General features: G+C 41.8%; 1 protein-coding gene across 1 annotated transcript; it reads right to left on the reverse strand.

Moving 5' to 3' along the window:
• Nucleotides 1-14,932: 14,932 nt before the first annotated feature.
• On the reverse strand, nt 14,933-16,333 carry LOC114087280 (sperm motility kinase Z-like). Its single transcript, XM_027928716.2, has one exon. It carries the CDS (start codon nt 16,331-16,333, stop codon nt 14,933-14,935), a length of 1,401 nt encoding a protein of 466 aa, XP_027784517.2.
• Nucleotides 16,334-18,553: the final 2,220 nt, after the last annotated feature.

Here is an 18,553-nt window from a genome sequence, read left to right on the forward strand (position 1 = left end):
ATTAGATATATCTCAAGCATTCAAGCCACATTTGGCCACCATATTGTACTGTGCAGATGTAACAAGTAACCCTTGTTCATAAACTAGCAAAGGTGAAGGACAATCTGAGGAAGGTATCATGTAGAAACTGCCATAGTTAATGTTATGTATCCTAATCACAATGACAGTAATCATCAAGAAGGCAATGCAGTTGTAAACACCTAAATAAAAATGGGATGATTTGGAATGAGGATCAAGCATATGGGCTAATGTCCCCAGGATAGGACTTTTGGAAAGACTTATCTGTCTCAGATATGGGAAAATGTTTACAGAGGCAGCCAAACCAGTCAGGAAATGCTTACCTCTGTGATGCTCTAGGCTGTTTCATAATAGACAAGAAAACAGCAGGTATTGGGCCAGAAACTACAACATGCCATGATAATCACAGGAATTGTCAGCAGATTATAAAGCACCATTTAGATCTGATTCACAAGGTCAATCAATGATTAATGAATACCAAAGAGCTGGCTCTGTCCTAATACACCTCAGGATTAAGTAAAGCTTGTACCCAGCATTTCCCCTTCACTTCCCACCCTCCTGGATGCCTTAGCCAGTGTCTGTCCTTCTGAATCAAATCATGTAGCTCCTCCAGCCACTCAAGATGACTCCTGGTGATCTCCTTCAAGTGCACTACCTACTTTCTCTGACAAACCCTCTGTCTCTTAAATTATCGTCTGTGAAGTGTAGACTATGAGCATTTTCTGATTTCATGGTATTAACCAGCATCCTGTGACTCTGAAGACCCATCATAGGCAATATCCTCTGATTTTGTTAATGTAAAAATGTGTAGTTTAAGATTGGATTGAGTCTGTATTACTACTCTTCAATATCTATAACACAGAATTACTATCTACTTGTATAAAATTACTCTCATTCAATGATTTACAAAATGAAGCAAAGAGAAACAAAAAATTTTGACTTATATTATGAGAAGTAATCAAATTACTAGTGATAGCAATTAAAATTCCTTTAATGAAGGCTATTACCAGGCTAGAGAAGTGTGACAAAATTTGGAAGGTCTAAGGATATAACTTTCAGAATGTCAAGGAATAACTCTAGGTAATATAACTGGCTTGTTTTAAACTGAGACCAATGCCAGGTTCCACATGCATTCTGTGTGAGGACCATCATTACCTAATCAAATGTCTGGGACCATACTACATCAATGTGATGAGCAACTATCTGCAGTGAATTAGTCCCAATAGAAGAGAGAATGTGAACAAAGGATCTGGCTTCAGAAGGAAAGTCCCCTTATGAGTGTAACTTCAAAGCAACATCTGGGAATTAAACCAATCAAAATGAAGTCTGCTGTAATTACCTTTAAATTTAAATAGATGAACTACCCATCCTTATTTTTAATTTCTTCAACCTAATCATCTACAATATTCTCCCATTTAATAAAACTTTTAGTCCAATTGATGTTATAAGAAATTCATTTGGATATATTATTAGATTTATTTATATATATCAGGGATTAAACATCAAAAGAAGGTCCATTCAATTCCAAGTGTCTCATGTTGTGAGATAGTTTGTTTCATACACAGTTGGAATCCAATTCGATATTTCTATTATGTACTATAAAGGACATGAGAAAAATACATCTCTTTAATGCAAGTAAAATCCTATATTACAAATCTGTAACTCATGTGAGAATTGATGATGGACAGATACTAATTAGCTATGTGCATATCTGTGTATTCATCAGTATGACATTTGTATTGGAAAACACCAAAATATAGATAGTTGGTAAATGTTCATTTAACCAAAATCTGCTGTAATATGTGTGTATGGGAGTGTGTGGGGGGGAGAAACATTGGAGATTAAAATCAAGGGTCCTCAACCACGGAGCTACATCCCAAGTCCTTTTATTATTATTAATATTGTTTAATTTTAGTCTGAGACAGGGGCTCATTATTTTGCTGAGGCTGCCTTTCAACTTGTGATACTCCTGCCTGTGCTTGACAAGTCATTTGGGATTACAGGCACCATGAGCCACCATGCCAGGCCAAGATCTGCCTCTTAAAATTCTGAATAGGAGCTATCAAACTAATCTTTTTTAATTGCTTTTAGGAAAACTTCTATGATCAAGTACCACTTCATATTAGGACTCTCAATGTAGGTTAAAAGGCAAGGAAGTATTCAAGAAAAGGAAGAGAAAGACAGAGGGAGGATTGCAGGAAGGGAGCAAAATCAAGATTAGAATCACAGTGTTCAAACACCTTTGAATGTTAAAAAGAAGATTAGTCTCTGAAATTCAGTTATTACTTGCACAGGACGAAATCAAAAGTGTATAAAACATCTCATTTGTTTTAGCAAGCAAATATAGCCAGTCACCTCAAAGAGCAATGCAGACAAGTCAGATCTCAGGTTTACCTCCTGGCCAAAAAGCAGCATAGCTCTATCAAATATGTTTCCCAAACTATGACCTTCCCATCCTTAGTTGTTTAAGGTCCATTAAAGATGTTACCTATCTTCTCAGATGTGCTTATAGAAAGGAAAAGACAATTGCACCATGCTTTATCAGAGCTGGATTAAATTGACCAAACTATAATAGCAATGCTACCCAATTAAATTCTCTAAGGATGGGAACCATTTCTTAGAGATAGATTAAGCACTCAATAGTTTTAAATGAAATTGAATTTTGTTTGTTTGTTTGTTTTTGTTTTTCCTCTGTAAGGAAAGGGCCATCCAAGAGAAGTTAAGGACACTTGGAATTACCATCTAGGTGTGCTGACACCCAGGCCTAGGCCCTTACTTCGTAATGTAGAAAAGGTCACAGTAGGAACATTTCTCCCAGGCAGCATTACTGAGCCTGTCTCACCTTAATGCTGAAAGCATCAGTGCTGATTTCAGAACTGGTGAACATACTGAACCAAGGGTCATGAGTATGGAGTCCCTGACCTGCATCACACTTTGGAAACTTAGTGACTGCTGCTCAAAGTGTGTGACTTCATTACCACTAAAAATCAAGTGTTCATTAACAAATTCAATCAGTCTTTTTTAAAGGGCTCACTGCATGCTGGATTCTACACTAGATAGAAAAAATATAAAAGTGAATAAAATATGTTCTGTGCCCCTGAAAGCATCACAGATGTGTGAATAAAACAAATGTGAAGGCTTTATTTTATTTATTTTTGTGTGGTGCTAAGGATTGAAGCCAGTGCCTCATGCGTGCTAAGCAAGCCTTCTGCCACTGAGCTACATCTGCCACTGAGCTATGGTGGGGCTGCAGCTCAGTGGCAAAGCACTTGTCTAGCAAGCCTGAGGCACTGGGTTCAATCCTCAGCACCACATAAAAATAAACAAATAAAATGAAGTCATTCTGTCTACCTACAACTACAAAAAAAAATTTAAAAACAAACAATAAAAATCAAATGTGAAGCAAAATCATTTCCACAACACAATAAATGCTCTAATCGTGGTGCTATGGGAAGAGAAAGTATAATCTCTCTCTCTCTCCTATGATCGTAAAGACATTGATGTTTGAACAGTCTTGAAGGTTAAGTCATAGAAAAGAAAGAGGTTTCTAAGGAGAGAATTGATAGACCCAACCTGATCTTTTCTTAAAATTGGGAGCCATCTCGCCACAAAGCCATGAAAAGATAATTCCAGCTTTACTATAAATTACTGCAAATTCTGAACCTGCTTGGAATGCCTGCCCGTGCCTTGAACTCACCCATGCCTGGCTCTCTGACCAGATAGCAGCCCTCTCTGAAACTTGAGTGACGCCTCACAAATCTTGGCCTTCCCTGCCCAGATAACAACCTTCTCTGAGGCTATAATGACCTTCCTAAATTCTGATGTCAGGGCCAGCAAAAATGTAAACTACCATTAGTATTATGCTCCTCAGAGTTCTGTTATCTGTAACCCCCGCTTTGTGTAACTTTCTGGGCTATAAAGCTGGGCTGCAGGAAAGATGGGGCTGCTGTCTTGTTCCCGCGGTTTGGGGTGGGAGAGGCAGCCCGCCTGGTCGAAATAATAAGCTTGCTTTAATTTGATTTTAATTGGAGTCAGTGGTCTTTTCTTGCGTCCTGGTCTAACAGAATACACACAGAGACACTAACCATAAAAGAGAGAGATAGATAGCCTGTGCTGAACACACAGGTAGCTGAATCAGAAGTAAAACCAACCAAAGAGGAAATGGTGTGATCTTGAAAACCTTATATACAATGCCAAAGGCAACAGGAAGATGCCAAATAAGTAGGCACACGTGGTAGGTAGGTAAGGTAATCACCCTGTCCACCAAAAGATGTGTACAACCTAAACCCAGAACCTATAAATATATTACTTCACATAGTAAAGCAGAAAATAAGGTTGCTGACCAAGTGATCTTCAAATAAGGAGATTATTTTGAATACCCAATTGATCCAATCTAATCACATGACTCTTAAAAACTAAAACTAAACTGGATGAGGAAGATAAAATGGAAGAGTCAAAATATGAGAGGGACTCAATCTGCTATAATTGATTCTGAAAATGAAGGAAGGGAAAAAAAGCCAAGGACTCTTCGTGGACTCCAGGTGGACTCGAGAAAATGAGAATGTTCCTTAGCAAAGAGCTAGAAAGGAAGTAGGGCAAGGAACTGGGTTCTGCCTGCAACCCAAATAAACACAACTGAATCTCCTAATTCACAAACATGGAATGTCTCTCCCTGTATTTGGATCTTCTTTGAGTTCCTTCATCATCATTTAGTACGTTTGTGTATGAAAGGTCCACATGAATTATTGGTATTCTGGAGTACCTTTTGTGAGCAACCATAAATGATGTTGTATTTTAGCTTAATTTTCCACAAGTTCATTGCCACTGTACAGAAATAAAATTGATTTTTGTAATATTGATTTTGAATCCTGAAATCCTGCTGAATTTACTGTTCAGTTCTAGGAATTCTTGGAAGTGTATAAAACTTTTTTCTGAGTAAAATCATGTCATATTCAAATGAAGAATGTTTTTTTTTTCTTCCTCTGTGATTTGTAGGTTTTACATTTCCTGTTCTTGCCTTAATGCTCTGGCTAGAACTTCCACCACTGCTGAATAAAGGTGTTGAGAGTTGATATTCTTATCTTGTTCATCTTTTCACCATGAAATACATTATTAGCTATACCAGTGTAGTCGGTCTCTATCATGTTAAGTTCCGCTGTGTGTGACTTTCCTAAGGCAGCCACAACAAAGCACCACAAAGACAGTGGTTTAAAATGACACACGCATTCTCTTGTTCTTCTGGAGAATATATGTCCAAAGTCATGATGTCATTCATCAAGGTCATTCTCCCACTAGGAGAATGTTCTAGTGCAGGTATCAAGCCTAGGTATTCCTGTGCCTCAGTCACCACAGGGACACTGTCTCTACTCTCCTTATGAGGAGGCTGGAGTAGAAATGGCCACTGACAGTATCTATACCTGAGGAGCTTCTTGGAGATTTTCAAATTAGAAATTTAATTTTCTAATGGTACTGGACCATGTAAATGCTCATGTCTTTCTGGTAGTTTTAAGCTTTTCCACAAATTGATCCATTTCATCTAAACTGTATAGACTGTGTATTTAAAGTTATTTAGCTGCACTCATCATTTTTTGTCACTCTCATATTTTCTCATATTGGAGCAAGGAGGCTCTGGGGGGAGAAGAGGCATCTGGGACTCAAGGTGCAAGAGTGAGTGTAGGTTGTAAGGATGGAACCCATGATTTGGGTGCTACTTGATGGAAAGGCCTCAGCGTGAAGGAGCTCGGCGTCCACATATTGAAATAATTAAGTGAAACAGCCCTTCCTTCCAACCTCGAGAGGGGGAGTTGCATTGTCCCCATTGGAAGGCCAACATCTGTTTCTAGGAGCCACAGGGAGAACACCTGCCTGACAAGTGCCAGCCTGGCCCAGGGGCAGGCCTCGAGGAAAATGCCAGCCCAGGACACCCTGTCCTTCTGCTCCTGAGAACAAGTCACACAAAATGCAAAAAGGCGTTCCTCCTCTACACTGCCTCCCTCCCGTCCTCCAGGATCCCTGCACATCTCTGTGACTGTCCCAATGTGGGCCTGGAGTTGGCACCTGGGCCTGGACTTCCTCCCCAGGACACTCCTCCATGATGCTCATTAGGCCTCTCCTGCTTCCCAGAACCTCCTGCACATTGTGACCTTTCGGGCAGCTCTTAGGCTGCCGCAGTCTGGCTGGGCACAATCAGGAGCCACTTGTCAAAAGAAACTAACTTTATTTTTAGAACCACACACGCCAAACAAAACAGCCTCTCAGGAAAAACCCTCAGAGCCTCAACTGCCACCACCGGCTTTCCACAAGCCTCTCTCTCCCACACAAGCTTCTCTCCACTTCCCACAATCCTCCTGCTCTTGAGGCCGATTGGCTGGGTCATGTGGGCGGAGCCAAAAAAGTCCCCCAATGAGCAGCTCCGTGGTCTGAAAGGGCAGGGAAACAGCCCAATGAGCATCACCGCAGAGGAGCCAATCAGCTAGATGTTGCTGGGGCCGCTGTGAGCCAATCATCAGCCGGCAGCTGGAAGTTTGCTGGGGCCCCTTCGGCTGTGGCTCTCAACATCTCCCCCTCTCTGTTTAAACAAAAAGCATGTGGCTTAGGGACCGTGCCTGCCTTAGGTTGTCCAATAGTACATATGGTCCTTACCCGTTAGGTTGGTACCATTGCAATTGGATCTTACCCGTCATTGACTACCGGTCCAATATACAGCCACACCTGTGGAGAGGTCTTTGTACCAGCGGGGGGGTGAGGTTCTTTGCCTCACCTCTGTTGGCCCCCAAATTTTAGCTGGACAATCATGACAAGCAGAAGGGAGGAAGATACACCAAGCCAATTGACGGCTCCTTTTGGAAAAATTGTACCACCGATGACATCATCAGCAAAAATACCCCAACACTACCACAAGTCGCTGCACCAACAGATAGTTCACAATGCATACAGGTGAGTTCACAATGTGTCCAGGCAAGTTCTGCAAGCAGTTCAGTGATGGCTATTGCAGAAGCTGTAGATTGGTTTTATCTTTGACTTCACCAGCACTGGGATGAAGATAGGAATTCTGGCAATAATGGCTAAAGAAAAAATTATGTAACATTACAGAAGGCACTAAAAGAAAACAATTTTCTTAACAATTTACATTATCTTTAAGAGAATTATTAAATATAATGAAAAGGAAAGGTGAAAGTAAACAAACAGATCTGTTAACCTTCTTTTTTGTTTACATATTAAAACAATCCTCAACAGTTGTTTACCCAATTTAAATTAAACCATATAAATCACGTGAAAAAAAAATATTTGGATCCATTTTATCATGAGCACTCATCATATATGATATATGGACATACATACATTCAAACATATAACACAAAACACAAGTGTGCACACATAATATAATACATACAACACATAACATTATAGTAAAGGCCTTATAACTTTTTACAGGTGAAATCTCCATTGCAATGTTTAAAAACTCTATAGTCAAAAAATAGAACTGATCAGCAAAACATTAACCTAGGTCTGTATGAGCTCAAAAAACAAAATAGAACTTCATGATATGGCAAAGGGCAATAATAAAATAGATATTGAAAAAAGCATCCTGGTTCTGTTGCAGATGTAAGAATAGCCAAACTGGAGTTTTGGATATCAGTTGTTATGGATTTGAGCCAAATCATCTTCTTTTTGGTCTGTAGAAATCGCTTTAGTTAATCTTTCTGGAATCCAAATCGGCTGCTGTTCTCCCTGTGGAAACACATAAACAGACCCCCGACTCCAGACAATCACTGGGTCAGGACCTTGGTTAATCTCTCTGGAATCCAAATCGGCTGCTGTTCTCCCTGTGGAAACACACAAACAGACCCCCGACTCCAGACAATTACTGGGTCAGGACCTTTCCATTGTCCTGTTAGAATATCCTTCCAAAGTACCTTGGGCTTATGTACATTTTTTGGACACATATGCCTTTCCGCAGCACTAAGTCCTGATGAATCCAAATTTAAAAAGTTTAGAGTAAAAAGGGTTATTTTAAGTTTATCTTTGGGGAATATATACCCCTTCCCAATTCCTTCTTTTTGCTTTAATAAGTACATTTTAATAGTTTGATGAGCTCTTTCAACTACGCCTTGTCCCTGTGGATTGTATGGGATTCCTGTTATATGAGTAATGCCAAATGTTGAGCAAAATTGTTTAAAAGAGGTAGAAGTATAACCAGGGGCATTATCTGTTTTTAACTGTTTTGGAACACCCACAGTGGCAAAATTTTGTAAGCAATGAGTTATAACATCTTTAGTTTTTTCTCCGGCATGAAGGGAGCCCATCAAAAATCCAGAAGAAGTATCAACTGTAACATGCAAATATTTTAATTTTCCAAATTCTGGCAAGTGTGTGACGTCCATCTGCCAAATATGGTTAGGTATCAATCCTCTAGGATTGACTCCAAGATTAACTTGTGGTAAAAAGGTCACACAATTTTGACATTGTTTTATTATTTGTCTAGCTTGTTCCTTAGTTATTTTAAAACGCTTTTGTAAAGTATTAGCATTGACATGGAACTTTTTATGAAAATTTATAGCTTCTTCTAGTGTAGAGAAAATATGTATGTCATGTGTAGTTTTATCTGCTAAATCATTGCCCAAACTAAGGGCTCCAGGCAATCCTGTATGTGCCCTGATATGTCCTATAAAGAATGGATCTTTTCTGTCCCAGATTAGACTTTGTATAGTGGAAAGCAAAGAGAAAACAGTAGAAGAAGGGGAAATCCTACCAGCATCTTCAAGAGATACTATAGCATTAACTACATACTGACTATCAGAAAATAAATTAAATACAGAATCTTTAAACATCACAAAAGCTTGTAAAACTGCATTAAGCTCTACCTTTTGAGCTGATTGTTTGGGTACTAAAAATGTAAAAGTTTGATCAGGGGTAACTACTGCTGCTGTACCATTATTTGACCCATCAGTGAATATATTTGGAGCATTCATGATAGGTGTTTTTCTTGTCATTTTTGGAAAAAATTACAGGATGCAATGACCAAAAAGACAATAAAGGATTAGATGGTAAGTGGTTATCAAATGAAACATTAGATTTGCACATGATTATTGCCCAAGTATTTAACTCATTAGCTAACTCATCAATTTAATTCATAGTATATGGAGTAATAATTTTATTGGGAGAAATTCCAAACACTCCCTTTGCTGCTTTTATTCCTTTGAGTATTAATTGTCCTACAGCCTCAGGATACCTAGTAAGAATAGCGTTAGGAGAATAAGATAAATGTATCCATAATAATGGACCTTCTTGCCAAAATACTCCTGTAGGAATATTTTTTGTTGGTAGTACAATAAATAATAAAGGCAAACTTATATCAATTCTATCCAAATGCATATTTTCCATATATGTTTCAATGATTTTTAATGCCTTTGTTGCTTCAGGCGTTAACATTCGGGGTGAATTTGGATCTGATGGACCTTTTAGGATATCAAATAAAGGTCCCAACTCTCCTGTTGGTATACCTAAATAAGGCCTTATCCAATTTATGTCTCCTAATAACTTTTGAAAGTCATTAAGTGATTTGAGTTGATCTACTCGTATTTGAATTTTTGGTGGACGGACCATGGTTGAGGATAATAGAACTCCTAAATAATTAATTGGAAAATTTAATTGTACTTTATCTATTGCTATCTCTAGATTATAATTTTTTAATAAGTTTGTAAGTGTGGCATAACATTCTAGCAATGTGTTTTTATCTTTGTGTGCTAATAATACATCATCCATATAGTGAAATATTTGTAGTTCAGGATTTTGATTTCTAAGTGGCTGGATTACTTTGTTAACATAAATTTGACACATAGTTGGGCTGTTAGCCATCCCTTGAGGGAGTACTTTCCATTCATATCTCTGATCAGGACCTTCATGATTCAGTGCAGGGATAGTAAATGCAAAACGTGGACTATCCTCAGAATGAATTGGAATTGAAAAAAAACAATCTTTAATATCTATAACTAAAACATACCAGGTTTTTGGCAAAGCAGACAATTGAGGAATCCCTGATTGAGCAGGTCCCATAATAACCATCTCATTATTAATGGCTCTTAAATCTTGCAATAATCTCCATTTACCAGATTTCTTTTTGATGACAAAAATGGGAGTATTATGGGGAGATACAGAAGGTTGTATATGTCCTTCTGCTAATTGTTGTTTGACCAGGTCATGGGCTGCTTGTATCTTTTCTTTAGTCAGGGGCCACTGAGGAACCCATACTGGTCTTTCTGATTTCCAAGTAATTTTTATTGTCTCAGTGGCCCTTTCTGAAAATCCAACCCATGTCTGTCTGTCCCTTGATCTATTTGTATTGGTGCTGCTATACCTTGTTCTTGTTTTTCTAATCTTTTTCCTTTCCTAAAACCTTGTCTAGTCATAATAGTGGGTGCATTTTGGTTGATGTTATTTGTTAATGTCAAACCTAATTGATCTAGGACATCTCGTCCCCATAAATTTACGGGAAGATGATCCAATACATATGGCTGTATAGTTCCTTCACATCCTTCAGGATCCTTCCAATCTAATACCATTGCACTTCTATGGGGATTAGTTGCCACTCCTAGGCCTTGAAGCGTTTGAGTGGTTTGTTGTAATGGCCAATGTTTTGGCCATTCTTGACGAGAGATGATGCTAAGGTCTGCACCTGTATCCAGTAGCCCATTAAATTCATGTCCTTGAATATTTAGTCTTAGCATGGGGCGAGAATCTAAATTTAAAGAAAGCATAGCCCAGTCTACACCTGTGGAGCCTAATCCCTTGGAACCTCTTTCTACAGTACAACTGGAAAATTTATCATGTAGGCTGGGTATTATTAGTAACTGTGCTATTCTATCTCCTGGTGAAATTACTGATATACCCTTTGGAGAACTGGCTATAATTTTTATTTCACCTTCATAATCGGGATCAATTACCCCAGGACTTATCATAAGTCCTTTTAGAGTAGAAGAGCTGCGTCCCAATAATAAGCCTACTGTTCCTTTGGGAAGAGGTCCTTTCACCCCTGTGGGAATGATTTGAACTCCCATCTCTGGAGTTAGTACTGCTCTGGTGGAGGCGCAGATGTCCAACCCTGCGCTCCCTCTGGTTTGTCTGATGAGGGATCTGATGGACAATGTGTCCTGGGCACTACCCTGATGGGGTTGCTGGGTTCCTCCAGTGCTCCGTATATTTGTGGTTTTGGGCCCCGGAGCATTGGGACCCCTGTCCATTTTTTGGCAATGGAGCCCGATGCCTTTCTCCACGATATCGTGGATAAACACCTGGTCCTTGTTCGTTTTTTGATAATGGAGTACCCTCTATGCTGGTTTGAGAACGGCATTCATTAGCCCAATGTCTCCCTCTATGGCATCGTGGGCAAATACCTGGTATTCTACTCCTTTGATACCTAGTTTTGTTAAACCCTCCTCCAATGGGGCAATTCCTTTTAAAATGTCCTGTTTGTTCACAATTGTAGCATGTTCTTGGCCTGGCATCTAAAGCCTGTTTTACTGCAGCTGCCACAATTTGCCCTTGTTCATTAATGTCTCTGGCATCTAAAGCCTGTTTTACTGCAGCTGCCACGACTTGCTCTTGTTCATTAATGTCTCTACATAATTTAATATATGTGTTTAAATCTTCATGTTTCCATGGTCTAATGATATCTCTGCACCAACGATTCGCTTGCTCATAAGCCAGGTGTTTTAGTAATGGCATTGCTTGTTCTGTATTCCCAAAAACTCTGGTAGCTGTTTGAATAAGCCTATCTACAAATTCAGCATAAGGTTCATTAGCTCCTTGTATTACCTTAGATAATTGTCCTTGTAAACCTCCATGTCCTTGTAAAGTCTTCCATGCCTTAATTGCATCTACAGCAAACCAGGATCATATGCAATTTGTTGCTGCTGATCCTCATAAGGTCCCTTTCCTAACAACATATCTAGATTTCTCTGAGGATAACCAGCTGCTGCATTTCGCCTAGCCGTCTCCTTGCAAAATTCCTCATTGTCAACCTTCCATAACAGGTATTGTCCTCCATTTAGCACAGCTTTACACATATTAGCCCAATCTGCTGGCGTCATGTTCAAGTTGTTAATGGATTCAACCATGCTTACAGTGAAGGGTGCTTGAGGACCATAGGTTGTTACAGCCTCTTTTAGCTGCTTCACTGTTTTGAAATTTAAAACTTGGTAAAATCGCTGCCCTCCTGCCTCAAATACAGGGCATGTTAATATTTGAAATCTTGTCTCAGGATCCCAACTATCAACTGCGGGGGTTGGAGACCTCCCAGCATATGGAGGTGTCCTTGTTAGTTGGACACTTACGTCCTCTGGTGATAGAAAGGTGTTAGTAGCAGTCTCCTGTAGAGGTGGTGCTGTTGGTTGGACACTTACACCCTCTGGTGATAGAAAGGTGTTAGTAGCAGTCTCCTGTTGTAACTTTCCCCCTGATGGCTTTTTCTGTTTTACACTTTCTTTCTCTGTCTGACTAACTTGAGAGGCCTTCTCTTTTACTTGAATCTTTTCCTCTGTCTGACTAGCTTGAGAGGCCTTCTCTTTTACTTGAATCATTATGTCTTCTCCTTCCTCTACCATTGTCTGAACTGAAGGCTTTGGACTAAGCAAACAAGATATGAACGTCCACAATGGCAATGTGCCAACTGGCAGAGTCCCTGGGCTTTTCTTTTCTATTCTTTTTAAATCTTCACCATGATGGTTCCATTGTGATATATTTAACAACTCCTCCTTAAAAAGCCATGGGCTACATTTTTGTATTGTATCAACGTATGCCCTGATTGTTCTTGATTTTACTGAGATGCCTCCTTCCTCTAACAATTTACTTAACACTCTTTCAGTTTGTTTTTTACTAATTTCTGATCCCGTATTTCTACTATAATACAACCCAACAAGATAACGCCTAACAAAACTGAAACAGAGTGAAACAAAATTGGAACAACACAAAATCATTATAATAGCCTCCTGAAATGGAAAAACCCTCAGAGCCTCAACTGCCACCACCGGCTTTCCACAAGCCTCTCTCTCCCACACAAGCTTCTCTCCACCTCCCACAATCCTCCTGCTCTTGAGGCCGATTGGCTGGGTCATGTGGGCGGAGCCAAAAAAGTCCCCCAATGAGCAGCTCCGTGGTCTGAAAGGGCAGGGAAACAGCCCAATGAGCATCACCGCAGAGGAGCCAATCAGCTAGATGTTGCTGGGGCCGCTGTGAGCCAATCATCAGCCGGCAGCTGGAAGTTTGCTGGGGCCCCTTCGGCTGTGGCTCTGGCAATCCCTTCCTAGGCAATCCCTTCCCTAGGCCAAGGTTGGGTCAGAAAATGGCTATTTCCTGGCTGCATTCCCCGTTCCCCTGCCTCAAGCTGGGAAGTGGCTTTGCCTTAAGGAGATTCACCACCATTGGGATTTTTCTATAGAAAAAGACATGAAGAGTTTCTCTTTTAAAACTTCCTGGGCTGGGATTGTAGCCCAGTGGTAGAGTGCTTATCCAGCATGCATGAGGCACTGGGTTCGATTCTCAGCACCACACATAAATGAATAAATTAAAAATAAAGGTCCATCAACAACTAAAAAAAAATATTTAAAAAAACCAACTTCCTATCATCAGATAGTTTCACAACTAGGGCCCTATCAGAAAATAGCAAATTACTAAAATGTCACATGTGACATACATTTCAAGCTGCAGGAGCAGCTATGAGCACATAGTCCTGTAGAGATATCAGGGATGGAAGGTGTTAGAAGACTCCCCTCCTGGCTAACCCATGTACTTCCCACTCTTCATCTGTGCACACTTCAATTTACCATCTTGGGCATCAATGGAACCCAACACAAAGAGCAATTCCACGTGGATACACTTAGCTTTTATGTAAATAGCAGCCATAAGATGGCCTGTCATCTGCACTCCCCAAACCCCATGTGCTCTCTCCTCTGCTACCTCCAGCAGGGGCCATGAGGAGGATTTGAGTGATGAGGCAGCATGGCAGGTGGTGAGGCACACAGTCACTGCTGCAGGTAGGCCCACCCCTAACCCCTGGCTCCCCTCTAATTTCCTAGCAAACAGTATGAAGGACATGATGCCATAGAACACTCTGGGGTCTCCTATGCCTTCTCAGATGTGATTTCTCCAACAGTTGCCACCCACCCATCTTCTTCACACACCTCAGGAAGGGATTCCTTCTGCCAAAGGACATGAACTCAAACTCATTCATGTCTACACTGGCTCTAAGGAAAAATCCCCATTCAACTGGGTTAAGGGGAGCAAATCTCCAAGGCACTGGGTCAAAGCAAGTGAGTGCACATCTACACTGGAGACCCTCTACACTAAGGCAACTGAGTCCCCATCTACACTGCTAAAGCCAAGCAAGTTCCCCTGTCTGATGGCTGAGGTGAGTGAGTCCTCCTCTACACTGGCTCAAAGTGAGTAGGTTTATCTACATTGAATAGGCACAGTGGTCCAGGCCTTGGAGAGGATGACTGGTGGGCTCTTGCCCCACTTGGAAACCCCCTGTCCCCACTTTTTGACATCAGCCCTTTTTTTTTTAATCTTTGGAACATCAATTTGACTATGCAATTTGAGAGAAACAAATTTATTAAGAAATCTCTGTCATCCCAGGAGCATGGGAGAAAGGACAGAGAAGAGCAGGGCAGGGGAAGGGTCCCAGGGAAAACAGTCTCATCTGATGACTCTGGTAGGTGGGGGCAGGGGACACCTGATGTCCAGGTAGATCCAGGTATGCTCCTGGCTGGACCCCATGTGGAGAAGCCCAGCCAGTAGGCACTCAGTCCTGCAGCTGTTGGAGTCCAGGTGACCAATGGTCCTGTAGTGACAACAGCATCCACGGAGTAGAGAGTCCTCTGCTGGCTGTTTCTACGTTTGGTCCATCTGAACTGTCCATTTATGTAGGAACCACCCGATTTGTGAACCTAGCAGGTTTCTGCTCTCCTGGTGTAGGAGCCTCGTTTTCGCCATCACATGAGGGTGTGCAACAGCACAGTCTGCGCAAGCAGGCAGCCATCCTCCGCCTCACCCGCTTCCAGCCCTTCCTGTGGCCCCGGGGACGCCCTGTGGTGGCGTCTTGGGAGACATGGCTGGCTGTTGTTGATGGCCAGGTTGAGTCGGACACAGAGTGATGCTGGGAGGCTAGCCTGGGAGTGGGGGGCTTCTCATGCAGGAAGCGGAGACTAATGGCAGGCCAGCTGGCCCTTCTGAAGCCCTTCTGCCCTGACTCCTTGGCCTCCTGAGGCTGATGATGCTCACAGGGCAGGGAGAAGGTGTGAAGGGCAGGCTCACTCGCCCTCCTCTGCGGGAGGGCAGGGGAAATGGAAGGATCCCTTCTCCCAGGCTTCATGCAGCCTGCCCCCTGGCTTATCTGCTGCTGGATTATGAGATAGGAAGCCATCACATCATCAAACTTTCTCTGGGACAGCGACAACCAGGTACTGTAAGGGTCGTACCCCATGTCGAACAGCATTGTCAGTACTGTGGGGTCTGAGAGGTTGGGGAGGGGCACATCATGGAAAGATGACTTCTCCTCACCCTGATTCAGCCACGGGTCTGCCAAGATCTCCTCTGCCAAGGGGCTTGCTCTTGGGTTCTGTGCCAGGATTTTCCTGATGAGCCTTTGTGCTTCGGGGGACACGTGCTGGGGAAATTCCAACTCGGGTTGGTAGATGGCACTTGGGCAGTTCCCTGTCAATATAAAGTACAAAATGATACCCAGTTGCCAGGTGTCCACTGTGGGGCCCTCCAGAGGGCCCCAGACTCTGTTCCATTCTTTCCCAGGCTTGAGAATGGTGCTTAAGCCAAAGTCGATGATTCGGATGTTGCCTCTGGCATCCAGCACAACGTTCTGGGGCTTCAGGTCTCCATGCAAGATGTGCATCTTGTGGCAGTAGCACACTGCACAGGTGATCTGTCTGAATAGTCTCCGGGCCTCCTCCTCCTCCTGCATGCCCCCAGGTGGGATGAAGTCAAAGAGTGATCCCCTGCCTCCATGCTCCATCACCAGGTAGTCATATCGGTGGGTTTCAATAACCTGAAAGAGGTGGATCACATTCGGGTGGTTCAGGGTCTTCATCACCAGTTTTTCAGGGCAGGTCAAACTCCTCCAAAATCTCCTTGGCAGGATTTTCACCGCCACCTCAGCCCCAGTGCGCAGATGGCGGGCTAGGATCACCTTACCAAATGCCCCATGCCCAATGTCCTTCAAGACCTGGTAATGGTCTGTGAAGGCCTTCTCCTGGCAGGAGCCAGGCCCCTGCGGCACTACACTAGACTCACTACTCTTACTATGCATCCTAAGCAGGAACACCAACAAAGGATGCTAGCTAAAAACAAAATAAGAAACTAAAACAACAAACCAAAATCAAAAAACAAAACAAGACAAAACAAAAAACCCAAATCAAAGAACCAATCACCAAAGAACACAACCACCAACCGCCAACCACCAAACACACTAACTAGCTGGGAGTCCGACAGGTCACCACCAAGAGCTTCCTGTACTTATGGACAAAAACCCAGCCTCAGTCACTCTGTTATATACCCGGGGATTGAGACTCCCTCACAATGGCTCCTTGTGAGCTCAGAGTAAGAAATGACCCAGTCATGCTTGGGCATCACCCACACTGGCCATGTCCTTTTGGGCCTACAGGACCTTTTCCAATTTCAGAGTAAGAATAAGAAAGGACTCCAGAAGCTTTTCAATTCAATGGGTTATGGAAACTGATAAGTAATTTTTAAAAATTAAAATTTGTACAGTACTTCATGGACTTTCATTTCAAGTCTAAAAGTCTTGACTTTGGTGTTGAAAGACCTCAACATATCTACACTTAAGGTATTTAACTTCTTTTTCTTTCATTCAACACTCAATATGAGTGTCAAAAAGTTGGTAGCACCTCACATCATGATAATATAACAATGCTCTCTATTCCCTAAGACACTCTAGAGCATTAGGCACACCTACAGGGTTGACAGGGAGGAAGGGCTCATCATAATTTCCCCATAAGTTCTTCATCAGATCTTTCATTAGAAACACTGCAGCCTAAAACACAATGGATTTAAATACTCAAAGTGATAAAGGACAAAGCCTGGAAGCCAGGAATCCTAGAACCAGTAAATGTGTCCTTCCCAGAGAGGGAAGAAATAGAGATGACTGGGTACCTTAATGCTGCTGTAACCAAATACATTAGATTGGGTAATTCATTAATAAGTTAACAAGTCCCAGTTTGGTAAATTCAAGGTCAAAGCTGTTTGTTGCTTTGTCCTCACAGGATGGAAGGGAAAAAGTGTGGGGAACCCCCAACACACACACATTTTTCTTTCTTTTCCTTAGTTTTTGTTTGTTTGTATATACTGGCAACTCAACCCATCAACCCAGAGCCACTCATACTTTCAGCAAGTGCTCTGCCACTGAAGTGCATCCCCAGCCTATTTATTGTGAGACAAGATCTCACTAAGTCCCCAGACTAGGCTTGAACATGTGATTCCCTCTGCCTCAGTGTCTAGAGCAAATACCAATATGGCCAATTGTGGTTTAAATATGAGGTGTTCCCTAAAAACTCCTGTGTTCATGCAGGAATATTCAAAGGTAGAATGACTGGATTGCCAGAGTTGTACCTTATCAGACCTTCCTTGTTTCTATGGACTGTGTGTGAACAATGCTCTGTTCCCTAAGATACTCTAGAGCATGGTAGGCACACACTCTTGTTCCATGGTAGACACTGGAACAAGAGTGGAGGAGATGGGTCAGTGGAGCCCTCTGGTAAGAGCTCTACCACTGAGTTACAACCCCAGCCCCCAGAAGAGAGTATTTCTTTGAATACAGATCATGGGATCTTCTTGACACAGAAGAAGCCTAAAATATTGTTTTACCAGGGTAACTTACACAGACCCTCAGAGGCCGCTTTACTGTTGATTCTACACATAATACCTACACTTGTTACATTTCTGACATCAAGAACCAAGACAGACAGATGCAGATGTATATGAGCAGCATTCTCCATGTTACTGAAGTTATGCTGCTGTATGTTCACATCAGACTGGTTTCTCTTTCTTGTGTTAAAGGGACTCTCTTGAGACACAAAGAAATCCCTAGAGAACATTCCCAAAATGAAAGGGATGGGAATTCAAATGTTTCACTACAAATATCAAGTGGATAGGAGAAAAGATAATTATAGAAGGATGAAAGGCAGTTAATTAAAAGCTTGCCTTATTCTATGCATAAGACACAAGTTCCAATGAACTGGCAGCCTTGCTCACTGTCCTTATCAGGACACAAGTGCCATTGAATGAGCAGCCCATTCTGCCTCCTTATAAAAGCCTAAGTTTCAGTGAACCAGCTGCCCACCCTGCTCTCCTTAGAAGCACAAAAGCGCAACAGTTCTAACACCTCACCCTGCTCTCCTTATAAGGAAGCAAGTCACAATGAACCAACAGCTCATTCTATTCCCTTATGATCCAATCTGGGGTAATGACATCATAATAATGACATTCCCGGGGAAAAATTTTCCTTTTTCTT

This window comes from Marmota flaviventris, chromosome 4, assembly GCF_047511675.1.
Source record: "Marmota flaviventris isolate mMarFla1 chromosome 4, mMarFla1.hap1, whole genome shotgun sequence".
NCBI lineage: Eukaryota > Metazoa > Chordata > Mammalia > Rodentia > Sciuridae > Marmota > Marmota flaviventris.